Raw genomic sequence first — 27,279 nt, forward strand, 5'->3', positions numbered from 1 at the left:
AAGCGATACAAAGACATAAGACAATAACTGGAGGTGGATGAGGGGTGTAGAGAAGTTTCTTTTTTTATTTTTTTTTAAGCTATAAGACTGTCAGATATTATGCAGATGTAATGACTCAGAGGACAGGAAGATTAATAGTGCAGGACAAGAGCAAAGTCCTAGATGAGAGAGGTTAAGTATCTAGGCCACAAGCAGAAGTTTTGACCTTAGACTGTAGCACAGACTGCTCCACTGTAGCAGAAAGACAGGCAAAGTATAGGAGTCTAGAGGGAGGGAGTTTGGAAAATTTGCTGATGGGAGGACGAGGAAGGTCTCTTTTGAACACTTGTATTTTCTCAGTGAAATAAGATCTCCAGCAGCACTGAGCAATGGATGGCAGGGCATGGGAGATTTAACAAGAAGGAAATGGTGTGCTTCTCAGAGGCCTGGAATCACTGGGCTGGAGGAAGGCAAAGGGATGACCCAGAGGTCCTAAGAGCCTCCTTGAGGTTTGTGGTTGTCCATTTAAAAATAGTGGTTGTCAGCATTGTTGTATCTGATACACTCTTTGTATAACAAATATTTTGTTCTTATCCTCTACTATCCTGAAATTAAAATTCATAGTTAAGATAACCTACATACCAATATAATTTCGAAATAAATGCCTGTCTAGTAATAATAATGATAGTAAAAGAAAATAATTTTAAAATAAAAGTAATATATATTTCAATATAAATTCTCAGTACATCTCTATTGGACAGCATGAGTAAGTTTGCAGATTCTTTTTCCAATGTATAGTATCAGCTAAATGTGTGGACTACAAATGCCAAATAATACAGTTGTGTCATATTGGTGACTCAATATGACTCAATATGACTCAATTCATGGGTTATGAATGGTAGTGTCATAAGTGATAGAATTTTTCCAAAAGATTAAATGACACATGAAGCATCAAACAAATTTTCCTTCTTTGAGGTATTTGAGGGAGTTGCACTCTTAGAAAATTTAATATGTATTATAGTCACGCAAAAATGCTGTGCTTATTATAAAATGTAGTTTGATTTTAGACTCTGATAAATAGGTATTCACCTAACATGAATGTTCACAGGGAAATTTGAAAGTCTGTGGAATTCAGGACAAACTTTCTTTGTGCAGGACACTCCCATAGTTTGAAGGACATTTGGCATTCTTTGTTCCCTGCCAATTGAAATGACAGTAATGTCCTCCAATCCAACCAAAAACTCCTCAGACTCTCACAGCACTCTGTAATATAGCCACACTGCCTCTTACTTTCACTGTTCCCTGTTGATTTATTGTCATTCCATTCATATTTCTTATGTGTGTTTTTCTACCCAGTGTTCCACTGTTGAGGTATTCTATACCTACAGCAGGTAAAGAATTGGACCAAGGTTGCTTTCTATTTTTTTAAATTGACTACAAAGAAGGAAGAATAGGGCAATGGATCAGGACAAGAAGGTGGCTGTAGTGCTGAAAGAGTAGGGCAATGGGTCAGTATAAGAGGGTGGCTGTAATGCTGGACCTTGAATCCTAACTAGGTATAGAGGGAAAAGTAGACCTGGCAGGGAGGTATGGAATGTGACAAGATGGTAGAAACAATGGTTTGGAGCATCGGGTAGAGTGAAGAATTGTTAGAGTGGGCTATTTAAATATGTGAACTAGAGAAAAGCGAGATGGTGATGATAAGGTGGGCTTCTTGCAATTGAGATTTTAGAAGAGGTACAGTTATTTGTAATGGCCACTTTGAGTCTGTGTCCATGGGAAGGGTAGCTGATATGAGATGGAGTTAAGATCATTGGAGGCACTACGAGGCTGGGGGGATTGTCTACTTAGATATATATTTTTAAGCAGTTTATTTATGTATTAAAGATTCTATTGTTTATTTATTTATTTATTTATTTATTCATTCATTTATTCATGAGAAACACAGAGAAAGAGGCAGAGACATAGTCAGAGGGAGAAGCAGGATCCCCTTGGGGAGCCCAATGTGGGACTCCATCCCAGGACCCCAGGATCACGCCCTGAGCCAAAGGTGGATGCTCAACCATCAAGCCACCCAGGGGTTGGGTCTACTTAAGTATTTAAAAGATGTTGAATGATTACAGGAGCAGAGGGCGAGAGAACAAAAGCAAGCCAGGATAGTAAAATCTTCAATAAATGAGAAGGAAGGCTACAGAAGAACTGATATGAATGCAGCAAGGAAGGATAATAGCTCAGACATGATTTCACCAAGAAGAGAAATGTAATACAGGGGCTATTAGCCCTGGCTTGTAAAGCCCTCGACCTGGTTCCACCTGGTTCCGTGTTGGTAAGGAACAGATCTTTCCTGCCACCCCAGCCCTACTGCCCAGGCCCCAATAATTCCCATCAAGCTTATGCAAGATTGATTACTGCAGATGGTTCTGATAGCGCTGGGCTACTTCAGAAAACTTGTAGGCTCAGATGGCCATCATATATGTTAGAAAGTATAAGTGATGGGCTGCTTCTTGTATTCTCACTCATGAATCAATGATTTATATGTTAATAAATGTCCATCATTTCATTTCTAGGCTCAGTATGATTTAGCTATCTATATATAGTGATTATTCTCTTGCCATAATGTTATATTTTATTGGTTAATACTGATTTTGGAATTTTACATCTTTAATTTTAAGTAAAATTGCTGTAATACTTCCTAAATTACCAGTGATCTCTCCTTTGTGGAATAAATTAGCTAGTTTTCTATATCTTTATGGTTTAAAATACTTTATATAGCATGAAAATGATCTTTTCCATGACCTGTGAAGTTATGTGAACGAGAGCATGTTTTTTATTTTCTGTCTCAAATCTATGAGGTTTAAAAATAAATTCATTTATTTCATCAGAAATTTTGCATTTATTATTACATGTTCATAATATACTCTTTCAAATGTTTATTATATACTCTTTCAATCTTTTCTATGCTAAATATTTGGCTCAGTTTCCCTATTTAGTTTGTATTGTATTAATCTAGATTTTTTTGCAAGAGATTTGCTACTTTCTTTTTATTTCAAAAACGTTTCTTTGAATCATTCTGATGTTCTATTTTCTGATTTATTTATTTCTATTTGAATATTATTTCCTTTCATCTATTTTCCACGGGACAATTTTATATATATTTTAGAATAATTGACTTAAATGTTTATTAGGTTCTCAATTTCACTTTTAATAAAAAAGAACTTAATATTATGGATTTATCTTTGTAATTCTAGGTTAAGTTTTCATAATTCTTATTTTCATTGCTTTCTAAACCACTATTGATCATATTACTTTTTTCTTTATATGATATAATAGTATTTGGGGAGAGAAAATATGTTTTTTTAAATTACGTGATTGCAGTTGCAGAATTTAAACTTTTATTTATATCCAATTTTAATCTATCCATTTTCCACAAAGTGTGGCTTGTTCAATTTTCATTTTAAAACTGTATTTAAGTTTACATTGTTAGTATGTGACAAATATTATAAATGTCCCAAGAATTGTTGAGGAAGATATTTTCTGTTAGTAGGCTACAATGTTGATAAATAGTCATATTTATATTTGTTATATTAGCCTGATAGTTTATATCCTTATCTGTTACTCTAGGAAAATTTACCTGGAGGTTTATAATCTGTTGGTCTTGTAATGATGTCTCTCTCAATAATTGTGTTTATGTCAGTTTCTCTTTGAATGTCTAAAAGGTTTTTTGCTTGATTTTTTCTTAGTGTTGTTATTTATGTCACTGTTATTATAAATTGGTTATTTACTTTGACTTTTGCCTAACATTCCACTGTTATGACATTGCCAATTTTTCCTGATTTTTAAAAATTGATTCTTTTGTTTTAAAATTGCCTTTTTTGATGTCTCTTGTACACAGCAAATGATCAGATTTGGATTTTTAATTCAAACTGAGTCTTTGCCTAGTACATAAATTTGTCTCTTATTTTGTTTTAGGTGGGCCATAAAACATGAAGGAACTAATAAGCCGGGCCAGTGGAAACATTCCAGAGTTGAAAATCCTCTCTGGAACAAGCTTACCTACATGTGGCCAGTTCTTCCCAGTGGCCAACTTAATGAGGTTGTATCTTTTAGCATAAGAGTTGGTGAGATTTCCTTTCAGGCCCAGCATGGGCTCAATTTTTCTGAAACTTTCCATGAATCTTTTGAATTACAGTTGTTAGGTGCAAGAGATCAATTAATTCTGTTTTTGTACCAATTCATTAGAAAGATATGTTCAAGTTTTCCATTATGAAAATGAACTTATTTCATCTTGTAGTCTGTCAAATTTTACTTGATGTATTTTGAAATTCAGTTCTTAGACACACACATATTTAGAAATATTATTTCTCCCTGGTGAATTGAAACTTTTATCATTATGGAGAGACTCTCCCTAGCTCTAGTAAAATAAATCTCAGTTATGCAGTACTAATAGAAATATCCCAGGTGGACCACCTGGGTGACCTAGCCCGTTCTTCATCTGCCTGGCTTGAGTTGTGACCCTAAGTTCCTGGGAGGAGTCCTGCATTGGGCTCCCTGCTTAGTGGGGAGTCAGCTTCTCCTTCTGTTTCTCCCTCTCCTTGTGTTCTCTCTCTCTCTCTCGTAAATAAATAAACAAACAAATAAAATCTTAAAGAAATATGCCAGATAATTATTATTATTATTATTATTTGCTTAATATATCTTCTTTCCATCCTTTTACTCTCTATACTTGTATATTCTTCTGTTCTAGGAGGATCTCCAATAATTAGCATATAGTTCGTATAGAAACAATTATCTGACAATCTTTATCTCTAAATTAAAGGATTTGGTCCTTTCTATTTATTGCCATAACAAATATTTTGGATTTTTATTTGCTTTCTATTTGTCCTGGCTTTCCTGTGTTTCATTTTTCCTCCGTTCTTATTTCTTTTAGATTGATTTTTTTCTCATTACATTTTTCCTCTCTACTAGTTTGGAAATTATATACTCCATTTCCATTCTTTTTCATTATTCCTCTGAGTCTTTCACCTTACATATGTAAATGATCAAAATCTGAAGTGAACAAATGTATTTACTCTTCTCCCAAATAATCAAGAATATTAGAAAACCTTAACTTCAACCACATGATTTGTAACATATGCTATTATAGTCATGAAATTTATCTTTTAAAAAAATATTAAATTGTTATAGGTAGCAAATATTTATTTAGACTTAGCCCCATTTGTTTCCTTTCTTGTCATAATTCCTTCTTACATCCCAGTCCTTGCACGTGTGATTACTTTCCTTGTTCCTAGTATACACTTCTCTTAATTACTGGTAGCAAATTCCGTTTCTATTTATCTGAAGATGTCTTTGTTTTGCCTTCCTTTATATATTTTCACTTAGCAAGTAAAAGATGTCATCACCAATTTCTCCCTTCCATTGTTGCTATCTGGCAGCCATCTATCTTTCTAAACATTATTCCTTTGAAGGTAATCTATCTTTTCTCTGACTGCTAATTTTTTATTTTTATTTTTTTAATTTTATTGGGATGCCTGGATGGCTCAGCAGTTGAGCATCTGCCTTTGGCTCAGGGTGTGATCCCGGAGGTCTGGGATCGAGTCCCACATCGGGCTTCCTCCATGGAGCCTGCTTCTCCCTCTGCCTATGTGTCTGCCTCTCTTTCTCTCTCTGTGTCTCCCTGAATAAATAAATAAAATCTTTTTTAAAATTTTTATTTAAATTCAGTTAACTAACATATAATGTATTAATAGTTTCATATAATGTATTATTAGTCAGTGATTCATCAGTTTTATATAACACCCAGTGCTCATCACATCACATGCCCTCCTTAATGCCTACCACCCAGTTAAACTGTCCCCCAACCTCCATCCCCTCCAGCAACCCTCAGTTTGTTTTCAAACTGTTAAGAGTCTTTTATAGTTTGTCTCCCTCTCTGATTTCCTCATGTTTTATTTTTTTCCTCTCTTCCCCTATGATCCTCTGCTTTGTTTCTTAAATTCCACATATGAGTGAGATCATATGGTAATTGTCTTTCTCCAATTGACTTATTTCATTTAGCATAATACCCTCTAGTTCCATCCACGTCGTTGCAAATGGCAGGAATTTTTTTTTTTAATGTCTGATTGCTTTAAGTATCTTTCCTTTCCTTTCCTTTTATAACTTTCAACTTCACCACAAAATGTCTGAGAGAGGATTTTTTTTTTTTATTGTTCCTGCTTGGAGTTCTTGACTCTATGGATTGGTAGGATGCGTCATTTCTGAAAATTTATCACCCATTATCAAATATCCTCTCTCTTATATCTCCTCATTTCATTCTTTACAGAAAACCCTGATTAGGTATAAGCTAGAGCTTCTTATTTTGACCTCCATGTCTCTTAACCTCTCTTTCATATTTTTCATGTCTTTGTCTCTTTATATATTTTTGCTTGCTCATGTTTCCAGGCATATTTCTTTCAGTTAATTAATTTTTTCTCTTTATTTTTATGTCATGTATTTTAAATTACAAGTGAGGGTCAGCCTATGTTATGAATTCTCAATGAAGATAATTTTCCTCTTCTATACATAGAAAATGTTTGAGACAACCTAGTTTACTTGCAGCCACCTGGAGGGAATTATTTCTGGTTTGCCTCTTCAATGAAATTTAGCCTTTTGTGACTCTTGTCTTATGAGGGGAGTTTTTCTGTTAGTCTCCCACCCTTGGCTAAGCTCTGAAATTTGTCTTCTGTGTCCTTCCCTTTGCAAGACCATAGGAACAGAAATTCAAGTTCATTGAGGTTTGGCAAATTTCCTAAAACCAAAATCCAGTTTCAGTACTCTGTTTACCTCTCTCTGGGGCCCTAGTATATTTTGCCTTATTACTATGTCAATGATAGGCTCTAAAGATTTTTTTTAAATATTGTCTCCTGATTTTTTTGGTTGTTTTGTCATATTTTCTGGTTTCAATCAAGTTTTCTCTTTCTCCTTAAATCACAATTTCCTATGCCTCCTCACCGATTAAATGAATCTCAGCACTTTAGGAAAAAGACAGATGGAGTCTGAAACCAAGAAGTCATTACTTAGGCCTCCAAGATGTTCTTAAATTTAAACGTGCATTTAGATGCTCTTATATTTAGTAGTAAAGCAACAGTTCAGATAGCTGAGTTTTGTTGAGTGACAAAGGAGTTCTTCAAGAGGCTGAGGGTTGGGCAGCCTGACCAGTGGCTAGGTGAATTATATGTCTGAGACTCAGGTTTATAGCACTAGTGAGAGCCAACTGGAGCCAAGTGTGGGGAAGTGGCACAGAGAGACCAATAGGCCCAGAATAAGCCAAGAAAAAAACCGTGAGTTGCACTAATTGTAGACTTTTCTCCAGAAGTTCAGGAAAAACAGGCTAAAACCGAGAAAGCAGGCAGGATAATTTACACCTTAACTGGTGGTGTTTAGATGCCAGCAGGTTGCCCAGTGACCAAAGAACACAAGAAGAATATACTTAGAGGCTCTGAGGACCAAGGTCAAGTACTCACAAATAGACCAGGGACCCCTATCCGAAGAGTATACAGTTTGTTGCACTTTCACCTACCAGAAACCATGTTGAGGAAGAAGAAGGGAAGAGATATGTCCCTGAAAGGACACAACAGTTCTGGTAAGAAATCTAAAACTTCAATTTGGTTGAATACATTTACAAAAGGACACAGCTTTAAAAACAAATAGAAAAGTCTGTTTTGAGGCACCTGGGTGGCTCAGTTGGTTGTCTGCCTTCAGCTAAGGTCATGATCCCAGATTCTGGGATCCAGTCCTGCATCAAGCTCTCTGCTCAGCAGGGAGTTGCTTCTCCCTTTCCCTCTGCCTGACACTCTGCCTATTTGTGCTTTCTGTCAAGTAAACTAATAAAATCTTTAAAACAAAACAAAACAAAAAGAGCATTGTTTTAGGTTAGCAGAAACTGGCACACCTTTAATTGAAATATCAAGTATTCATCATCCAATGGGGTGGGAGATAGACAGGGATGTCTCACAAGAAAGTGTTCTTTCTTATGTAGGAAAAGCGAGATTATGATTATTGCAAATTTCACAGATATTGTGCTTACATTTTTAAACCTCAGTATATAAGTAATGTAATTTGGTTAATTAAGTAATTGATTTAAATGATGTATGGGAATTATATTCGGAGACCTAAGTTAACCTGATTCCTTTAAAATTTACCATTAAAAAAATACATTTTTGCTAATGGCCTGAGATTTGACAACTAAATGGTCTTAGGAATAGAAATGGACTGCTACAAAGTTCTATAGCCATTCAAGCAGAATAACAGATTTTGGGTGGAGAGATATGCCTGCCTGTACCCCAACAAAACTCTGGTCCTCACTTTTAAACTAAGGGGAAAAGACTAAGGCACTAAATTAGCTAAAGTAAGACAAATTGATCATGTATTTCAAAATGACTTAGCCTAAGAGTACTATTAGTTCTTGCGGTGTTTAAGGAAAGAAGAAAATACTTACCAAGCAGGGAACTCAAATAGTTCTTATTCAAATTAAATATAATCTATTTCATTTAAAGTCTGGATCCATTTTATCTGAAGGACTATACTTTCTTCCACTCTCATTTCTACAGAATTGATTTTTTAAGCAAAAAGATGATATTATCAGTGTGTAATTAAATGCAATTAATATTTTGCTTGAAAAGACTTTCCATATAAATAAACTGCAGTTAGGAAATTCAGCCTTCATATTGTGGTGATTCAGGACATTTTGATCACAATAAACATATGTATTAAATTTATTCCAGATTTAATCTTTCAACCTTATGACTTATCAGACATTTAGGCAATGCAGACAGAACAAGGAAGGAGATAATGGTTGCTACCTTCATGGAGCTTACAGGTTAAGAAGTATAGGCTGTCTATCAAAAGGGAAGGAACAAGAAAAGGAGGAAGGCAGACTTGATGAATAAAAGACAAAGAAGGGAGAAAAAAAATTCAGAGAAAATGTTTGGTCCTTCAGAAATCAAGGCCGTTTGTTGAGCCAATTCATTCAGTCCCATGGTCAGTATGAGGAAAGTCAGTTGGCCTGATTGTCTGAATGGGCCTGAATATAGAGTCAAATATTGAATATAAGAAATCCATCTGAGAAAAACTATCCTGCAGGGTGCCTAAGTGGCTCAGTTGGTTAAGAGGCCAACTCTTGGTTTCAGCTCAGGTCATGATCTCAGGGTTGTAGGGTTGCGGGACCCATACCTGCCTCCGGCTCTGTGCTCAGCAGAAAGTCTGCTTCTCTCTCTTCCCCCTTTTCTCTGCTGTTCCCCCTGCTTGTGCTCATTCTCTCTTTAAAATGAATAAATCTTTAAAAAAAAGAAAAGAAAAAACACTATCCTGAGTGAGACTCAAGTTCTCTTGTTTACTCTTTGACAAGAAACTTCAAAAAAGAATGTGACCAAGGGAAGATTTTTAAAAAATGGACAATGGGCATTATTTTTATGGTAATTCAGACTACTTTAATACCAACTCTGCTTCTCAGTGATAACAGCTGCTCTAATGACTGATTTCATGCTGTTCTCACTGTTAAATATTATTCTAAAAGGCAATTGATAATATTCTTTTTTTTATTTTTAGTTTTTTTTAATTTTAATTTTTTTAATTTTTAAAAAAATTTTTTAATTTTATTTATTCATGATAGGCACACAGTGAGAGAGAGAGAGAGAGGCAGAGACACAGGCAGAGGGAGAAGCAGGCTCCATGCACCAGGAGCCCAACGCGGGACTTGATTCCGGGTCTCCAGGATCGCGCCCTGGGCCAAAGGCAGGCGCTAAACTGCTGCGCCACCCAGGGATCCCCAATTGATAATATTCTTATGAGCAAATACCTTTTCATATAGCTTAGGATATCAACATTATAAAAATATGTTAAAACTTTATAAAACACAAACTTAATAAATTGTTATGGTTTATTCTGTGATTAATTCGCTGGAATAATTTATGGGAACTCAAACTACTTTCTTACCCCTTTGGAAAAAAAAGTTGTAAATTGAGAGCTGTACTTTTAAACATTTAAAGATAAGGAACAATGGGTTTTCATATTTAAGGGTGAACTTGTTGGAAAAGTGAGCCCAGAGAGACTTAAGATTTTGGAACGGGCCACTGAATAGTGATTTTAAAATTTTGTTATTATTATTATTATTATTATTATTATTTTAGAGAAGGAGGGAGGGGGGAAGGACAAAGAGATTGGAGGAGAGAGAATCTTAAGCAAGCTCCACATCCAGAGTGAAGCCCCAGGCGGAGCTCAATTACATGAACCTGAGATCATGACCTGAGCTGAAATCAAGAGTTGGATGCTTTACCAACTGAGGCACCCGAGTGCCCCTAAAATGTACAAATTATTAAATTAAAATATAAGTATTAGGAGAGGTCCATGTTAAACAAAAAAATTTTATTTTGTACACATTTTATTAATTTGTTAAGAGATTATGATTATTAGCTGATACTATAAGGATATAAAAGAGAGGTGTAATAAGTCCCAAGGCAGGAAATTGAAGAACTTATTAATTTATTAATAACAAATAGATGAAGGCAGACCAGTTTGATAAGAAACTTAGAACACTAGTTAAGAGCAGGACTCCCCAAAGAAGCACAGGCTCTTTCTTGTCATGAGAGAGAGAAAAAGCAGAATTATCAGTTTAAAGAAGCACCAAGGCCCATTTCCTGACAATACAGCTATGACATGGAATATTGTGAACGCAGAAAAAGCCAATAAAGAAATGAATGGGAACATCTGAATTCCAGTGGCAAAAATGTGAGGGAGGAAACAGCACTCCATGCTTATTAATGAATTACCAATGTTTTTATTGTGCTTCATTATCCTGACAGCATAGCTCTATTTCCATGGATGATGAAGAACAAGGTTTAAAGTAGCCTTTTTTTTTTTTAAGATTTTGTTTATTTATTTATCAGAGACACACAGAGAGAGGCAGAGACACAGGCAGAGGGAGAAGCAGGCTCCCCAGGGGGAGTCTGATGTGGGACTTGATCCCAGGATCCTGGGATCACGCCCTGAGCCAAAGGCAGACGCTCAACCACTGAGCCACCCAGGTGCCCCTAAAGTAGCTTAAACAAAGAACTGCCAGTGATTGGTCATACATTCGGAAAGTTTTGAAACCCAAGATAAATTTTTCATTTCTTTGGATTGGGTTCTGCGATGTCTCATATTAAAGAGAAGGCCCTTGGACTTCATCTAACTGGAAAGCAAAGGAAGCCATCTGAAGTGGTGCTAAAGCCAATGTCTATAGTGGTTCCCACTTCCATGAGGGCTTTGGAAGTGAAAAGATCTAAAAATGACTAGGAGCTATGACAGCATAGTCCAGGTAAATTTACCAGAGATACAGCATGCATGCAGTATTGAAAAAAAAAAAAAAACTTAGTCCCACATTAGTACCCACATTAGAGGTACTTAGTACCTCTATGAATTGACAGTTTCTCACAGACTAACCTCAAGGAAGTATCTTGTTCTTCTTGCCTTTCCCTTCCATGGTCCAGAAAGAAAGAGGGAAATATTGGGTATTTTACACCAAAACTTCAAAGTGAGAGTAATTTTTCAAAGTGTTTTTTTTTTAAGATTTTATTTATTCATGAGACACAGAGAGAGATAGATACACAGGCAGAGGGAGAAGCAGGCTCCATGCAGGGAGGCCGATGTGGGACTCGATCCTGGGTCTCCAGGATCACACCCTGGGCTGCAGACACCGCTAAACCGCTGAGCCACCCAGGCTGCACTTAAAGTTTTTAGTTAGTTAACATACAGTGTTATATTAGTTTTAGGTGTACAATATAGTGATTCAACAATTCCATACAGCACCTGGTACTCATCAGAAGTGCACTCCTTAATCAGTTTGGTTTTTTTTCTCTATAATTAAGAATCTGTTTCTTGGTTTGTCTCTCTCTTTCTCTTTTTCTCTATTTTCCCCTTTGCTCATCTGTTTTATTTTTTTTTATTTTTATTTTTTAGATTTTATTTATTTATTCATGAGAGACAGGGAGAGAGGCAGAGACACAGGCAGAGGGAGAAGCAAGCTCCATGCAAGGAGCCTGACATGGGACTCAATCCTGGGACTCCAGGATCATGCCCTGAGCCGAAGGCAGATGCTCAACCACTGAGCCACCCAGGGGTCCTACCTCATCTGTTTTATTTCTTAAATTCCACATATGAATGAAATCATATATTTGTCTTTCTCTGACTTATTTTGCTTAGAATTATACTCTCTAGCCCCATCCAAGTCATTGCAAATGGCAACATTTCATTTTTTATGGCTTAGTTGTATTCCATTGTGTGTGTGTACGTGTGTGTACGTGTGCGCACTCATGCACGCACGTGTGTAACATCTTCTTTATCCATTCATCAATCAGTGGACACCAGCTACTTCCATAATTTGACTATTGTAAATAATGTTGCTATAACAGAGGGGCAGATATCTCTTTGAACTAGTGTTTTTTGGTGTCATTTGGATAACTACCCAATAGTGTGATTGTTGGATCATAGGGTTGTTTTGTTTTTAAATTTTTGAGGAACCTCCATATTATTTTCCACCAGTTTTCATTTCTACCAATAGGGCAAGGGGGTCCTTTTTCCCCTGAATCCTTGCCAACACCTATAGTTTCCTGTATTGTTGGTTTTAACTATTCTGACAGGTGTGAGGTGATATCTCCTTGTAGCTTTGATTTGCATTTCCCTGATGAGAAGTGATGATGAGTATCTTTTCCTATGTCTGTTGGCCATCTGTATGTCATTTTTTGGAGACATGTCTGTTTATGTCTTCTGCCCCCTTTTTAACTGGATTATTTGGGTTTTTTTTTTTGGGTGTTCTTTAGGTTCTTTATATATTTTGGATACTACCTGTTAATTGGATATCTCATTTGCAAATATCTTCTTCTATTCCACAGATTGAGTTTCAGTTTTGTTGACTGTTTCCTTTGCTGTGCAGAAGCTTTTTTTTTTAAAATGTAGTCCCAATAATTTATTTTTTCCTTTTGTTTCTCTTGCCTCAGGAGATGTAACTAGAAAAAAAGTTGCTACAGCTGATGTCTGAGAAGTTACTGCCTACTCTCTTCTAGGGTTTCTATGGTTTCAGGTTTAGGCCTTTTATCCATTTTGAATTTATTTTTATGTTTGGTGTAAGAAAGTGGTCCACTTTCATTGTCTTACATGTTGCTATCCAGTTTTTCCAACCCCATTTGTTGGAGAGACATTTTCCCATTGGATATTCTTTCCTGCTTTGTTGAAGATGAGTTGACCATATAGTTGTGGGTTTATTTCTGTGCTTTCTATTCTATTCCATTGATCTATGTGTCTGTTTTTGTGCTTGATACCACACTATTTTGATCACTACAGCTTTGTAATATAACTCAAAGTCCAGAACTCTGATAGCTCCAGCTTTGCTTTTCTTTTTCAAGATTATTTGGCTTTTGGGGTCTTTTTGGTTCTATGCAAATTTTAGGAATGTTTATTCTAAGTGTGCGAAAAATGCTGCCGATATTTTGATGGGGATTACATTAAATGTGTACACTTTTTCATATAGTATAGACATTTTAACAAAATTTGTTCTTCCAGTGCATGAGCATGGAATGTCTTTCCATTTCTTTGTGTCATCTTCAATTTCTTCAATCAGTGTTTTATAGTTTTCAGAATACAGATATTTCACCTTTTTGGTTAGGTTTATTCCTAGGTATTCTATTATTTTGGCGCAGTTGTAATTGGGATAATTTTCTTAATTTCTTGTTCTGCTGCTTCATCATTAGTGCATAGAAATGCAACAGATTTCTATACATTGATTTTGTATACTGTGACTTTACTAAATTTGTCTATCAGTTCCAGGAGTTTTAAAAAATATATATTGTTTATTTATTTGAGAGATAGTACAAGCAGGGGAAGAAGCAGATTTCTGACTGAGCCAAGAGTCTGACACAGGACTTGATCCCAGGACCCTGGGATCATGCCCTGAGCCGAAGGCAGGTGTTTAACCCACCGAGCCACCCAGGAGCCCCATCTCTAGAAGTTTTTTGGTGGAGTCTTTTGGATATTTATTTATTTATTTATTTATGAGAGACACACACACACACAGAATGGCAGAGACACAGACAGAGGGAGAAGCAGGCTCCATGCAGGGAGCCCCATGTGGGACTTGATCCAGGGACTCCAGGATCACTCCCTGAACCAAAGGCAGACGCTCAACCGCTGAGCCACCCAGGTGTCCCTCTTGGATTTTCTGTGTGAATTGTCATGTCATCTGCAAATAGTGAAAGTTTTATTTCTTCCTTATCAATTTAGATGACTTATTTCTCTTTGTTGTCTGATTGCTGAGGACAGGACAAGCAATGTGACAGTAATTTTTTAATAAGAAGCCTGCTCTCCCCCATCTCTCCCCCATATCTAGCCTTAGTTTCATGATAATTTATGTCTAAATCTCAGCAAATATTGATTTGCTCTGAAATTCTTAATATCTTTGTTGTAAAGAGTTACAAGTAAGTCTTGAACTTACTTCTTTTTTTTATTTTTTTATTTTTTATTATTTTTTTATTTTTATTTTTTTGGGGTTTTTTAAATTTATTTTTTATTTTTTTGAACTTACTTCTTAAAGAAGTTATGCAAATCCACTCTTTCACCATCCCTCACATTAAGTGAAATCTTTACACAATTGAAACATCTCAAATGAAAGTACACAACGGGTTTTTCATAACATATTTCTTTCCAGTAACTCTAGTAAGGGAGAGCCACTCCATATTGCTCCATTCATAATAATAGTTACATATCTATATAAATACTTTATAATCTGTCCTTTGCAACTTAAATGCCATGCAGGTAAAAGGTTCTCAGTGAAGGTCAGATATATGGAAAAACTTCATTTTATTTATTTAAAAATTTTATTTATTTATTCCTGAGAGACACAGAGATAGAGGCAGAGACATAGGCAGAGGGAGAAGCAGGCTTCCCGCAGGGAGCATGATGCAGGACTTGATCCCAGGCCCCCAGGATCACACCCTGAGCTGCAGGCAGATGCTCAACCACTGAATTGTAGCCACCCAGGCATCCCAGAAAAACTTGATTAATTCAAGTTTTACTTGTTTAGAAGTGTGATAAGTTAGTCTCATTGTACGCCTTTATTATGAACATGTTTACTAAACAAAATATTATATTAAAATATAAATGAAAAAATACTCAACTGAAAACGACTCTACTTATGAGATTTTTAAACTTTATTTATACTATTTTTCCTAATTAAATGCAATTAGTGTTATTTACTCATTCGTTTCACAAATTAAAGCATTATAATTGGATGCTGTCTCAGAATGTTTAATTTCCACAACCTTCAGATTTTGTTTATAACTTATTTAAAACACATTTTTTGAACTATGTAATTGTTCAGTATAATTACGTGATGCTAAGAAATTTTTAAGAGGATATAAATGAGTATATTTTCCTTATTATACTCCCTTTTAAAAAATGATCTCCTTTTCCATAAACTAATGGCCACACATCCTGGTCTGTATTAGTCTAACATGCCAGCATGTCTCCTCAACCCACCTGTATCTTTATCTTTGTCATGTCAGTTAGACACTGCTAGGACATTAGGACCACCCCTGTAGAGATTGAGCTTTATGTCTGCCTTTCACAACTTCTTCCTCTTTTGGATATTGGTATCCATATCTCCTTTAGGAAACTTCTTCCATTTATAGCTCATGTGGATGGTGGTGTCTTTGCTTGAGCTCCTCAGAAAGCAGAACCTGAGGCAAATAGCTTATGTGCTACTACCTTATTAGGATGTGCAGTCCCAGGGACAAGCAGGGAAGGAAGCAGAGCCAATATAAGAATGTGCTATGAAGCTCTCCTCAAATAATTCATTTAAACAATTATCTTAGGAAAGTCTTCTCTCCTGGAGAAGAAAAAGGAAAGAATTTATCCATCAGCTTCCATCTCTTTTAGGTCAAAGCTTTGCCCTAGGCTACACAACCAGAATGATGGATCAAAAATTCAAATTCAGGAAGTCTGGCTCAAGAGCCCAAGCTCTTAATCACTTCACAAGATGCTCTTCTGAATGTTAGTGATAAGAGCTAAGAAGAAATAGAAGCAAAGATAAGGGTTAGGAGATGTGGGGGCCAGGTGACGCAGGACAGGATTTGGAATTTTTGATTGACCTGGAAGGCTTCATTGAGACGATCCTTGAGTTAAGACCTGTAGAACAAGCAGCTCTCTAGGGCAAGAGCATGCCAAGAAATGCAAAGAACCAAAAATGGTATCTTTGAGGAACAATGAAGTAAATATGGCAGCAGCAGTGTGAGTGAGGGGGAGAGCAATAGGAGATAAAATGAGAGAGAAAAGATGAGGTACAGATCATGCAGAGCCTTGTAAGCCTAACACATCACGTCTGATCATCTCTTCTCAAATTTTCTCTTCTTCCACAAATGCTTATATTTGTGACTGGCCATAGTATCCACCCAGTTGCTCAAACTACAAACCTGGGAGCAATGAATCCTTCCCTCTTTATATCCCCCCAATATCTTGTTTTGTTAATCCTTAAGTCTCGTACATACACTCTGTCCTGTCCTTTGACCCTTCCTTTACTGCCCTAACTCCTACTGAGGCTTCAGCTCTGCTACAGGGCATTTCTAAGTTAGGTTCTCCTCCTATGTGGTCCCATCGCACCCACTATTTTGTTGCTGTTATAGTTACACTATGGTAATTGTCCATTTATTTCCTGGTAAGTTTCCGAGGATTTGCTGGAAATTCCTTGTGGAAGAGTTTGCTGTCTTGTTCAGTTTTATTTCCAGTGCCTACCACTGTGCCTGGATTAAACCATCAATTGATATTTAGAAAATGCATGTATTAATAAATAAATAAATGAAAGATACACAGTAAGGGAGTTCTGCAACTGAAACATGAAATTTGACTAAATTCTTTTGTCATCTCATTCTGGTTTCTGGAGAGTTCAAATGTATTCTTTGCCAAATAGATCGAGTTTAACATAATACTATTTCAGGCTATTATAAAACCACTTTTCACACATTCTTCACATTAATTAAAGATAACTTCACACACAAGCAAAAAATATCCCAAGTTAATTCAGTCTTATCTTTTTAGTTTGATGATTCTCTGAAAGGAACTAAATCTTTTATGTTGTAACACGACATGGGTTTTACACACATTTTAAAAACTACTAATCTTAAAATTGTTTTTTCTTACTTAAATAAAAAATCAAAATTGCCTGGAACATCTTAGATACCCAATACATTTTTTGATGAATGAATAAAAAAAATTAAAGGTGTAAGTTACGTGTTTAATGCTTTTTTTAAAATCTAGGAATGACTCTTCTTATTTATCATCACATTATTTGTCATTTCTTTCTGAAGGAGTTTGATTGGCCAATAGAAGGACTGCTTATTCCAAACAGTCCTCCCATGAAGAGATCCACCTGTAAGACCCCGGAGGTGTGTGTCCCTGTGAGGCTTAGAGTTTTGCGGAATGGAGACAAGAATAAAAGCAGAGCCTTTGTTATTATTGGTCCAGACATCTCACCTGGACAGAAAAAGCAGTAAGAACAGCTTATTCATACTTCTTGTTTATAATTTCTATATATTTTTGTCTTCATTATGGTATGTTTCTGGGAGAATTCTATTTATTTTTAAAAAGGGCTCCCAGGGTGCCTGGGTGGCTCCATCGTCTGTTAAACACCCACCTCTTGATTTTGGCTCAGGTCATGATCTCAGGGTGGTGGGATCCTGAGATCGAACCCCGCCTGAGGCTCTCTGCTCAGCAGGGAGCTGCTTGAGATTCTCACTCTCCCTCTCCCTTTGCCCCTCCCCCTGCTCTCTCTCTTTCTCAAATAAGTAAGTCTTTAAAAGAAATAAACAAAAAATTAATAAATAAAAAGGGCCCCCATGTTAATATTTGGAGACAAAAATAGAGACTGAGATTTAATTAAAACTTGTCAGGAACTTAATTTTAATTCTTTGATTGAGGCTAAACACGGAAGAAAATATTGAATTAGAAATGGGTAATTCTGATCAAAAAAAGTTCTAGGATCAATATCTATTTTGAATTAGCATTTTTGTTTAAGTTTTTTTTATTTTTATTTTTTATAAACAAATCTTTTTTTTAATTATTATTTATTTATTTATTTATTTATGATAGTTACACAGAGAGAGAGAGAGAGGCAGAGACATAAACAGAGGGAGAAGCAGGCTCCATGCACTGGGAGCCTGACGTGGGATTTGATCCTGGGTCTCCAGGATGGCACCCTGGGCCAAAGGGATCCCTGTTTATTTTTTATTTTTTTTAATTTTAATTTTTTTTTAGGGATCCCTGTTTAAGTTTTACACATGTATGTCAAAATAACTGAGTTCATAAATTGCTTTTTAAATATTATTGTGTAATTCCTCATTTGAATTATTATTGTACATTATCATTTACATTAAGATCTTTGGTATATTTAACAAGCAAATACAGTTCTCAAAATATAACTTCATATAATTTAAATCTCTGCCTTGGAACAACATTTTAAAAGCTTATCATTCTCGAAAAACATCAATCTGCACTTTAGCTTATATGATTGGAATAAAATCTTCCCATATAGCCAATATTTCTCCAACATTGGAGAAAAATCACTTGCTGTATTTTCATTATGTTTTGTGACAAAAAAAATCATAGACCAGTGCAAAGCTGTGATGTAAAGAATGAGTTAAATACATTGTTTCTCATATTATTAACAGTGATATTACCTCCTGACCTTTCTTTTGAGATGTTTAGAATATTTGAGGCTGCTGATAATCGTTTAATATTACTTTCTTCACATTGATTAAATATACTTCATACATCGCTGAACAATGAGTAACATTCAGATCGGCTGTCCACTGAACTGCCTGTAAAGATGATAAAGTAAAAAATTAATCTTCAAAGTAAAGTCAAGCCTGAAATTGAAATCTTTGACGCATACATTTCATAATTAGCTCATTCTGCTAGATGTAAAATGTGAGGGTAATGCCCTTAAAGTAGCATATGACTTTTTTTTAAATCCAAAGTTAGCAAATAATTTTTGTCCCTTCCTACATTTATTTTTTTACACTATATCTTTCACTGGGGTTCAAAATTATATACAGATTTTATCTTTTCACATTAGTCTTTTAAAATGCATAGTTAAATCTGTAATCCAAACATAATTTGAGAGATTTGTTAATTTGGACAACTATTCCAGCAGAAAGTCTGTGAAACCCTCTACTATGTTCATGCAGCAGTGTGCCCTAATTAATCAAATATTTGCTTTGTTCACTACATGAATTAATTATTCCCCCAAAATTAAAGTACACTGGCATAGACTTGACACTAAATCTCTGCTAAATATACATTAATTTTTCTTGGTCAATTCAGAAAATTTTCTGCAGGATCATCAATAGCATTGGTTGCCCCCGAGCTGTATGTAAATACTGGTTAACAGAAGGTTCAAATGGAAAGAGTTTTGGGTAACATTACAGGACAGCTGTATTGCCGTGTTCCAGAAGACACTTTTCACATTGTATTCTATATGAATGGCATCCCAGAGTTGTACGAAGTAGAAGCCCTGCTGTGCTACTTTTCATATATCCAAGCTAAATATGTTCTCTTTCAGAAGAAATAAATGCTAATGACATGTAGGGGTACATTACTTGCATTAACTTGAAACTTATTTGTAAGAAGAAAGATAGTTGATCTATTTCGTGTCTTTACAAGCAAAATCAAGCTAGAATGATGAAATATAGATCCATTTTAACCAAATCCTATCCTGGTAAAATGCTGTCCTTGCGTTACTTAATAATTCATTCTAGACAGTTTTGAGGGAAATTTGTTGTTGCTGGTTCCTTTATCTACAAAGCCAAAGGAAGATCAAATATCTGATCATTATTACTTAGTCGATCATTACTCTTGGTCAGTAACAAGATCTTGGCAGTTAGTCTTGGATCGTGAATGTCAAACTCAAATGAATTAAAACTATTGTGATTTCCAAGTGAATTTCATTTCTCAGAATAGTAGTTAAACAAGGAGAATTTTATAAGTGATATTTTAAGGAATTGTAAGAGGAAAGGCTCAATCTGAAGCCACGTGATAAACTTTATATTAGTAAGTTCTGATCCCTGGACTCACTCAAGCACCTTACTATATCTTTTTTTTTAAATAAATTTATTTTTTATTGGTGTTCAATTTGCCAACATATAGAATAACACCCAGTGCTCATCCCATCAAGTGCCCCCCCTCAGTGCCCGTCACCCAGTCACCCCCACCCCTCACCCACCTCCCCTTCCACCACCCCTAGTTCATTTCCCAGAGTTAGGAGTCTCTCATGTTCTGTCTCCCTTTCTGATATTTCCCACTCATTTTTTCTCCTTTCCCCTTACTATAGCTTGTAAGGCCCTTTGTGAATTGCTCCTGCATACATTTTTTCAGTTCTATCTCTTACCAATACTCTCTCCAATTCCTACTTTTAAAGTCCTGCCACTTCCTGACACCTTTCACCCATCTTGAAGTAATAAGGGTGTTCCGAGAATGAGTTTGGTTTCATTTCTAGATGTTGACCCCAAACTGGACACTTCCCTACCCACCCATGAATTAGCTATAGCTTCTAGGTTCTCCTTTGCTCTGATCATTGTGGGCTTTCCCCCAGGATAGCTCCCATCATTCTGAGCTGTGATTATCTGCTTATGCTTCCATCCATGAGACAGAGAACAGGGATGATGTGTTATTCATCCATATATGTGCTTTCTGCTACGGTCTGGTCAGGGGACAGTGTGTCCTTATTAATCAAGTACTAAGCCGTTGTATTCACCTCAGGATATTGGGCCCACAGTAGGCCCTAAATTAGTACTTATTGAATTTATTCATTCATTCATCTATTTATTTATGACTAACTATACTAGATTACCATTTTTTGTGTTATTTATTCATTAACTATATTTGGCCACTGTTTCTTTCATTTAATAAAATATGGAGATTCTAAAAGTATATCAGATAGTTTTCTAAAGTGAAAGTTTGAACAGATACATATTTCAATTAACATTTTTTCTATGATCATTATTAATCACTTTCTAGTTTTAAAATGTTTCTTTTAAGATTTTATTTATTGATTGATGAGAATACACAGAGAGGAGAGAGAGAGGCAGAGACACAGGCAGAGGGAGAAGCAGGCTCCATGCAGGGAGCCTGACGTGGGACTTGATCCCAGGTCTCCAGGATCACGCCCTGGGCTGAAGGTGGTGCTAAACCGCTGAGCCATCTGGCTGCCCTCTAGTTTAAAAATGTTTAGGCTTGCATTGATAACCTAAATAATAATAATAATATATGAATAAGCACATGAATACGAACATGCAAATAACACGTCACGGGCAAAATGAATGTAATCTCTGCATTTTCTTTAAAATTTATAAATTCACGTCTCAGGGGGTCAGTATTATTAGAAGAAGATTAAAATACTGAAAATTCATTTTCTTATATAAATTGTTCATAAAATAAATGTTTATAAAATTAATAATTTAATTGCAATAGCGTTTCAAATCTTTTTTTGAACTTTTATTTTTTAAAAGATTGTTTAAAATTCATTTACTTATTTTGAGAGGAAGAGAGAGAAAAGAGAGCAAGGGGAGGAGGGGCAGAGGGAAAAGGAGAGAGAGAATCCCAAGCCGACTCTGCTGAGCCTGGATACCCAGAGGGGACTCAACTTCAGGACCCTATGGTCACCATCTCAGCCAAAATCAAGAGTCAGACACTCACCTGACTGAGCCACTCAGGTGCCTCTGAAATCCTTTTTTTTAAAAGCAATAAGATATATTATTTTAAGACAAATTATGGTAAATTAGAACCTCATGATTTTTTCACATATTTATTTTTTTAATTTTTTTTATTGGAGTTCAATTTGCAAACATATAGCATAACACCCAGTGCTCTCCCATCAAGTGCTCCCCTCAGTGCCTGTCACCCAGTCATCCCAACCCCTGCCCACCTCTCCTTCCACTACCCCTTGTTCGTTTTCCAGAGTTAAGAGTCTCTAATGTTCTGTCTCCCTCACTGATATTTCTCACTCATTTTCTCTCCTTTCCCCTTTATTTCCTTTCACTATTTTTTATATTCCCCAAATGAATGATACCATAGAATGTTTGTCCTTCTCCGATGGACTTATTTCACTCAGCATAATACCCTCCAGTTCCATCCACGTTGAAGCAAATGGTGGGTATTTGTCATTTCTAATGGCTGAGGAATATCCCATTGTATACATAGACCACATCTTCTTTATCCATTCATCTTTCGATGGACACCGAGGCTCCTTCCACAGTTTGGCTATTGTGGACATTGCTGCTATAAACATCTGGGTGCAGGTGTCCTGCCATTTCACTGCATTTGTATCTTTGGGGTAAATCCCCAGCAGTGCAATTGCTGGGTCGTAGGGCAGGTCTATTTTTAACTCTTTGAGGAACCTCCACACAATTTTCCAGGGTGGCTGCACCAGTTCCCATTCCCACCAACAGTGTAAGAGGGCTCCCCTTTCTCCACATCCTCTCCAACATTTCTTGTTTCCTTTCTTGTTCATTTTCCCCATTCTCACTGGTGTGAGGTGGTATCTCATTGTGGTTTTGATTTGTGTTTCCCTGATGGCCAGTGATGTGGAGTATTTTCTCATGTGCTTGTTGGCCATGTCTATGTCTTCCTCTGTGAGATTTCTGTTCATGTCTTTTGCCCATTTCATGATTGGATTGTTTGTTTCTTTGCTGTTGAGTTTCATAAGTTCTTTATAGATCTTGGATACTAGCCCTTTATCTGATAGGTCATTTGCAAATATCTTCTCCCAATCTGTGGGTTGTCTTTTAGTTTTGTTGACTGTTCCCTTTGCTCTGCAGAAGCTTTTTATCTTTTTTCCACATATTTAAAGATGAAAGGTAATTGATAACATATACTGACATGTCAGTCAAATCTTGGATCATTTGTTTCAGAAATGTTAACGCTGAAAAGAAAAAGAATGTGGAAAACCACATTACTAAATATTCTGAAACAGAAACAACCCAGTCTGAATTTCATCAACTTTTGGAGAGGTAAATATTTACTATTGTAAATGCAAATATATTTTCCATTTTAACGCCTGAATAATTATGTATAACACATAATACAAAATACATACATATCTGCACAAGAAAGCTGTTGTTAATACAATGATCTTGGAATTTTTAATCTCTGAAATATATAAGCCATGTGAGTTTATGATACCAGTGCTAATTAATAAATTTTTGCCCCAAGGGTCAAGGGCTGGCAATTTCCCTTAGCTTCTGAACTACTAACTCTGTAAATATAGATTATTCCCATTTTAAAAAAAATTTCACAATTGTACAGCACTTTTCTTCAGTTTACATTTGTTTGAATTGAAATCAGTAGTTATCTACTTTAGACCAATTTGTAAATGTCATCAACCCATATCATATTTGTGAAATATGTTATAATTTTCTTTTGAAAACTACATTCCTACCAAAACAAGACTTATTCCCATAGAATTTGACAACCGTTTATAGGGAGAGCACCAGGTATAAACATTTTTTACAAAATATATCTTGTTGAATATGAGGGGGCAATCTTTACAGAATGTCAGGAAAATTATGCTAATTTTTATTTAATAATTCACTCCAGACAGTTTTGATGCTCTTTTCTTGGTCATGGTGGTTCTTCTACCTCCAAAGCCAAAGGAAGATCTAGTAGTATAACAAGCATTTTATTTTAAAGATTTTATTTATTTATTCATGAGACACACACACAGAGACAGAGACACAGGCAGAGGGAGAAGCAGGCTCCCTGCAGGGAGTCCATGCGGGACTCGATCCCAGGACCAAAGGCAGATGCTCAGTCGCTGAGCCCCCCAGGTGTCCCAACAAGCATTATTTTAAAATACTAAACATAGAATTGTTTTTGTTGATATTTGAAGTTGCAGGCAACATGGAGCACTGGAAAGACTGTTGGATTAAGAGTCAAGAGGATTGGTTTTAACCCCAGGTTTGCCATTAACTAACTGGAAAACTTCAGCAAAGCACTCCCTTCTCTGAGTCCCATTTTCCTCTATGTGAAACAGGATTGGATGAAGAGCTTAGAGGAGACGAGGAAGGAACTTGATTCTCTTCAGTATCTGTTGTGTTCTGTCATGTGCATCAACTGGTGTTAGATATCCTGTTGGAGATTTAAAAAGGAGGCGCAAGCCATTCCTTGCTCTCAGGAAACTCCTAACTTATTGGGAAGACAGCTTGCCTAAAACAGAAAGCCCCGGGGGGCAGTATTTAATTATGCAGAAGTGAAAATGATCAAGGGATCGTTTTTATACAGGACCGGGAAGGAGAAAGGACACGGTGAGGGGCAGCTGTTAGGGGAGGCCACATGGAGAAGAGAGAAAATGAGAGAGATATAAAAAGACAGAGATACAAAGCAAGAAGATGAAGAAAAGAAGAAAGCATGTATCCATTGCTTCTGTAGATTTTGCTACTGTTCTGAAATAACTGGACGGATGTGGAGGTGCTCCTGGGATGGGTGTCCTGGTGAGTGATTAGAGCAAGGAGGTCTCTACTCTTACAGAGATCTACAGACCTAGGAGACACAGTTGCTCCCTCCTACCCCTGCCCTTGTCTCCCAGGGCACCCCAGTGGTACTGAAATACCCTCAAGGTACCACCAGTTCCACTTGCCACTCCTCCTCCTTCTAGTCCTGAAAAAGCACAGAGCTAAGACTCCACTTTTCTGGACTCCCCGTAAATCTGGGTAGGCCACGTGGTTGCTAGTCCTCACCTCTGGTGTGCAAGTCAGAGGATCTTATTTCTGGGACCTTTGCCTCCACGTAATGGAGAAATCCTGGACCACTTGCTCAGCACTTCAGCTTCAGTCCTCTCACTCTGTAAATGGATTACTCTTTGCTGATGGCCTCTTGGGAGGCCATACAATGTTGTGAAGGACTCAGATTTAGGTTTGGATTTCAGCTCTCCTACTTGCTAGCTATGCAATCTTGGGCAAGGAAATTAATCTCCAGGCTGAGTTTCCTCATCATCAGTAAAATGGGCCTCTCAGAAATGATGTGAGAATTAAGTGAGAATAGACACGAAATTCTTGCAGTGCTTGATCCATTTGAATAACGTGTCGCTGACTCTTTATGTGCCAGGCAATTTACAGATATCCACACATTTAATCTGTAAAATATCACTGTGAGATAAATACTACTATATCTATCTTTTACTGATGGAGCAATCAGAGAAATTAAGTGACTTTTTCAAGTTACACACCCAGAACAGGGAGCTAGAGTTTGAACCCAGACAATCTGATTCCAGAGTCCATATTCCTTATTAGCACTTAACAGCCAGTTCTTTTCTTCTCTCTCCATTATGTTGACTGGCATGTGAACAAGTTGGAGGAATTAAATAGAGAGGAAAAAGCTTATCCCAGTCCTCTCTAACCCACCTACATGGGCCAATTAAATTCAGCACTATTAAACCAGGGTTTCAAAAAAGGAAGGGAGATTTACCAACCACCCATTCTTTCTCTTCTCCCACTCGTTGTCTTAAAACAGGATACTCCCATAGTCCAAATGTTCTCCAGGAAAATGTGAGTGGGATTATATATGATAATGGTAACTCTTCTTAGGTCATGCTATAACAGCCTGGACCCACAAAGATATCCATTTAGGGAAAGTAGAAGGAATCAGGTTCAGTCTTTGGGCAGCAGGGAAAGAGAATCAGGCATGTCTTGTGGCTGGGGGCTCAATCTTCTTATAGTTCCTACCCACACCCTCCCCAACAACTCTTGTGGATGAGAGCCTCTGCTGGTCCATCAGCTTTCAGAGTTGTGACACGAGAGGCAGAGACTTAGTTCCCACTGGCTTGTTCCCTTCTAAGACCTCTCAGAGAAATGAAGGGCCTAATTATTTGCTCAATTGCTTTATCCCATCTAAGGAAATATAATTGAGAAATATTCTTCATATAGCTTAGTCTTTCTGATTAGCATAAAGTCACTTCTAATTCTCTTAGTATAGATAGTACATTCTAATATAAAATATATTTAGCAAGAATCTTCACTTTCCTTGTTCCAAAGGTAGGATCATGTCCACAGTCTTCTTACCAGCCCCATCACCTTCCTTTACCCCTCCTCCCTCTACCCCTACAATTCAGCCCTTTTACTGCTACCCTGAGCTGGTCATTTAGCTTCAACCCATCGTCCACCTTTCTGACAGTTACCTTTCTAAAGAGCAGATCTGATAATTCCACCCCTCTCCTCACCTACCTTCAATGACTTCTTGCTCTTTATGGGATTGAGGACAAGTTGATTAGCCTGTTATCTTAAGTGTTTTCCATGGGTTTCTGTATTCTTTGCCAGTTTCATGTGGCTCCTGCTCCATACACTCAGGTCTGACCATACAAAACTTCTCTAGGTTCTCTAGGTTGACAAACTTCTCTTCTTGACAAACTCCTATTCACCTGAAAAGGCCCAACCCAAATGTCACTTCCTTGATAAGGAAGTCATTGTTTTGTTTTTCCTGTGTTTTCACAACACCCTGGCCAGGTGTCTATGACAGCTTCCACTCCTTCTTATTATACTGCAGTTGCCGACCTATCTCTTCCTTGACTAGAGGCTCCTCAGGGAACAAGAAAAGAGTATCATTCATTTCGATATCCACAGGGCAGGCCAAATGCTTGTTTGGGGCTTGCAGGTGGAAATCACTGTTTAATGTTAAATTAGGCTAAAAATTCCTGTTTGAAAGGGAGTTAAAGGGCTAGAGAAATCGCTTCTAATGGAGGGAGGTAAGAACCTGCTTGGTGATGGACATGACTCTGGGGAAAGAGTAGGACTTGAACAGAAAAAGTCAAGCAAAGTGTTTTAGGTAGAAGGAAGAGCATGAGCAAAGGAACATCAATAGAAAGTGTGGGCGTATTGCAGAGTCAATAATCCATAATGATATGCCTACTTATTTGTTGATCATGCCTGATGCTGTATGAAGCACTTTTCAAAATCAGCCTTTAAATCCATCAAACTCTTAGAGGAGAACACAGGCAACACCCTTTATGAACTTGGCCACAGCACCTTCTTGCAAGATACAACTATGCAGGTAAGGAGAACAAAAGCAAAAATGAATTATTGGGACTTCATCAAGATAAGAAGCTTCTGCACAGCAAAAGAAACAGTCAACAAAACTAAAAGACAACCTACAGAATGGGAGAAGATATTTGCAAATGACGTATCAGATAAAGAGCTAGTATCCAAGATCTATAAAGAACTTATGAAACTCAACAGCAAAGAAACAAACAATCCAATCATG

The 27,279-nt window shown here is 36.7% G+C and overlaps 1 protein-coding gene across 1 annotated transcript in view; it reads left to right on the forward strand.

Moving 5' to 3' along the window:
- DCDC1 (doublecortin domain containing 1) overlaps positions 1-27,279 on the forward strand; it is a 436,509-nt gene that overhangs the window by 345,742 nt on the left and 63,488 nt on the right. Inside the window, 2 exon segments of the mRNA XM_041722357.1 lie at positions 3,949-4,072; positions 17,343-17,524. Coding sequence (XP_041578291.1) covers positions 3,949-4,072; positions 17,343-17,524 — 306 coding nt within the window.

Source organism: Vulpes lagopus, chromosome 11 (genome assembly GCF_018345385.1).
Source record: "Vulpes lagopus strain Blue_001 chromosome 11, ASM1834538v1, whole genome shotgun sequence".
In the NCBI taxonomy this organism is placed as follows: Eukaryota; Metazoa; Chordata; class Mammalia; order Carnivora; family Canidae; genus Vulpes; species Vulpes lagopus.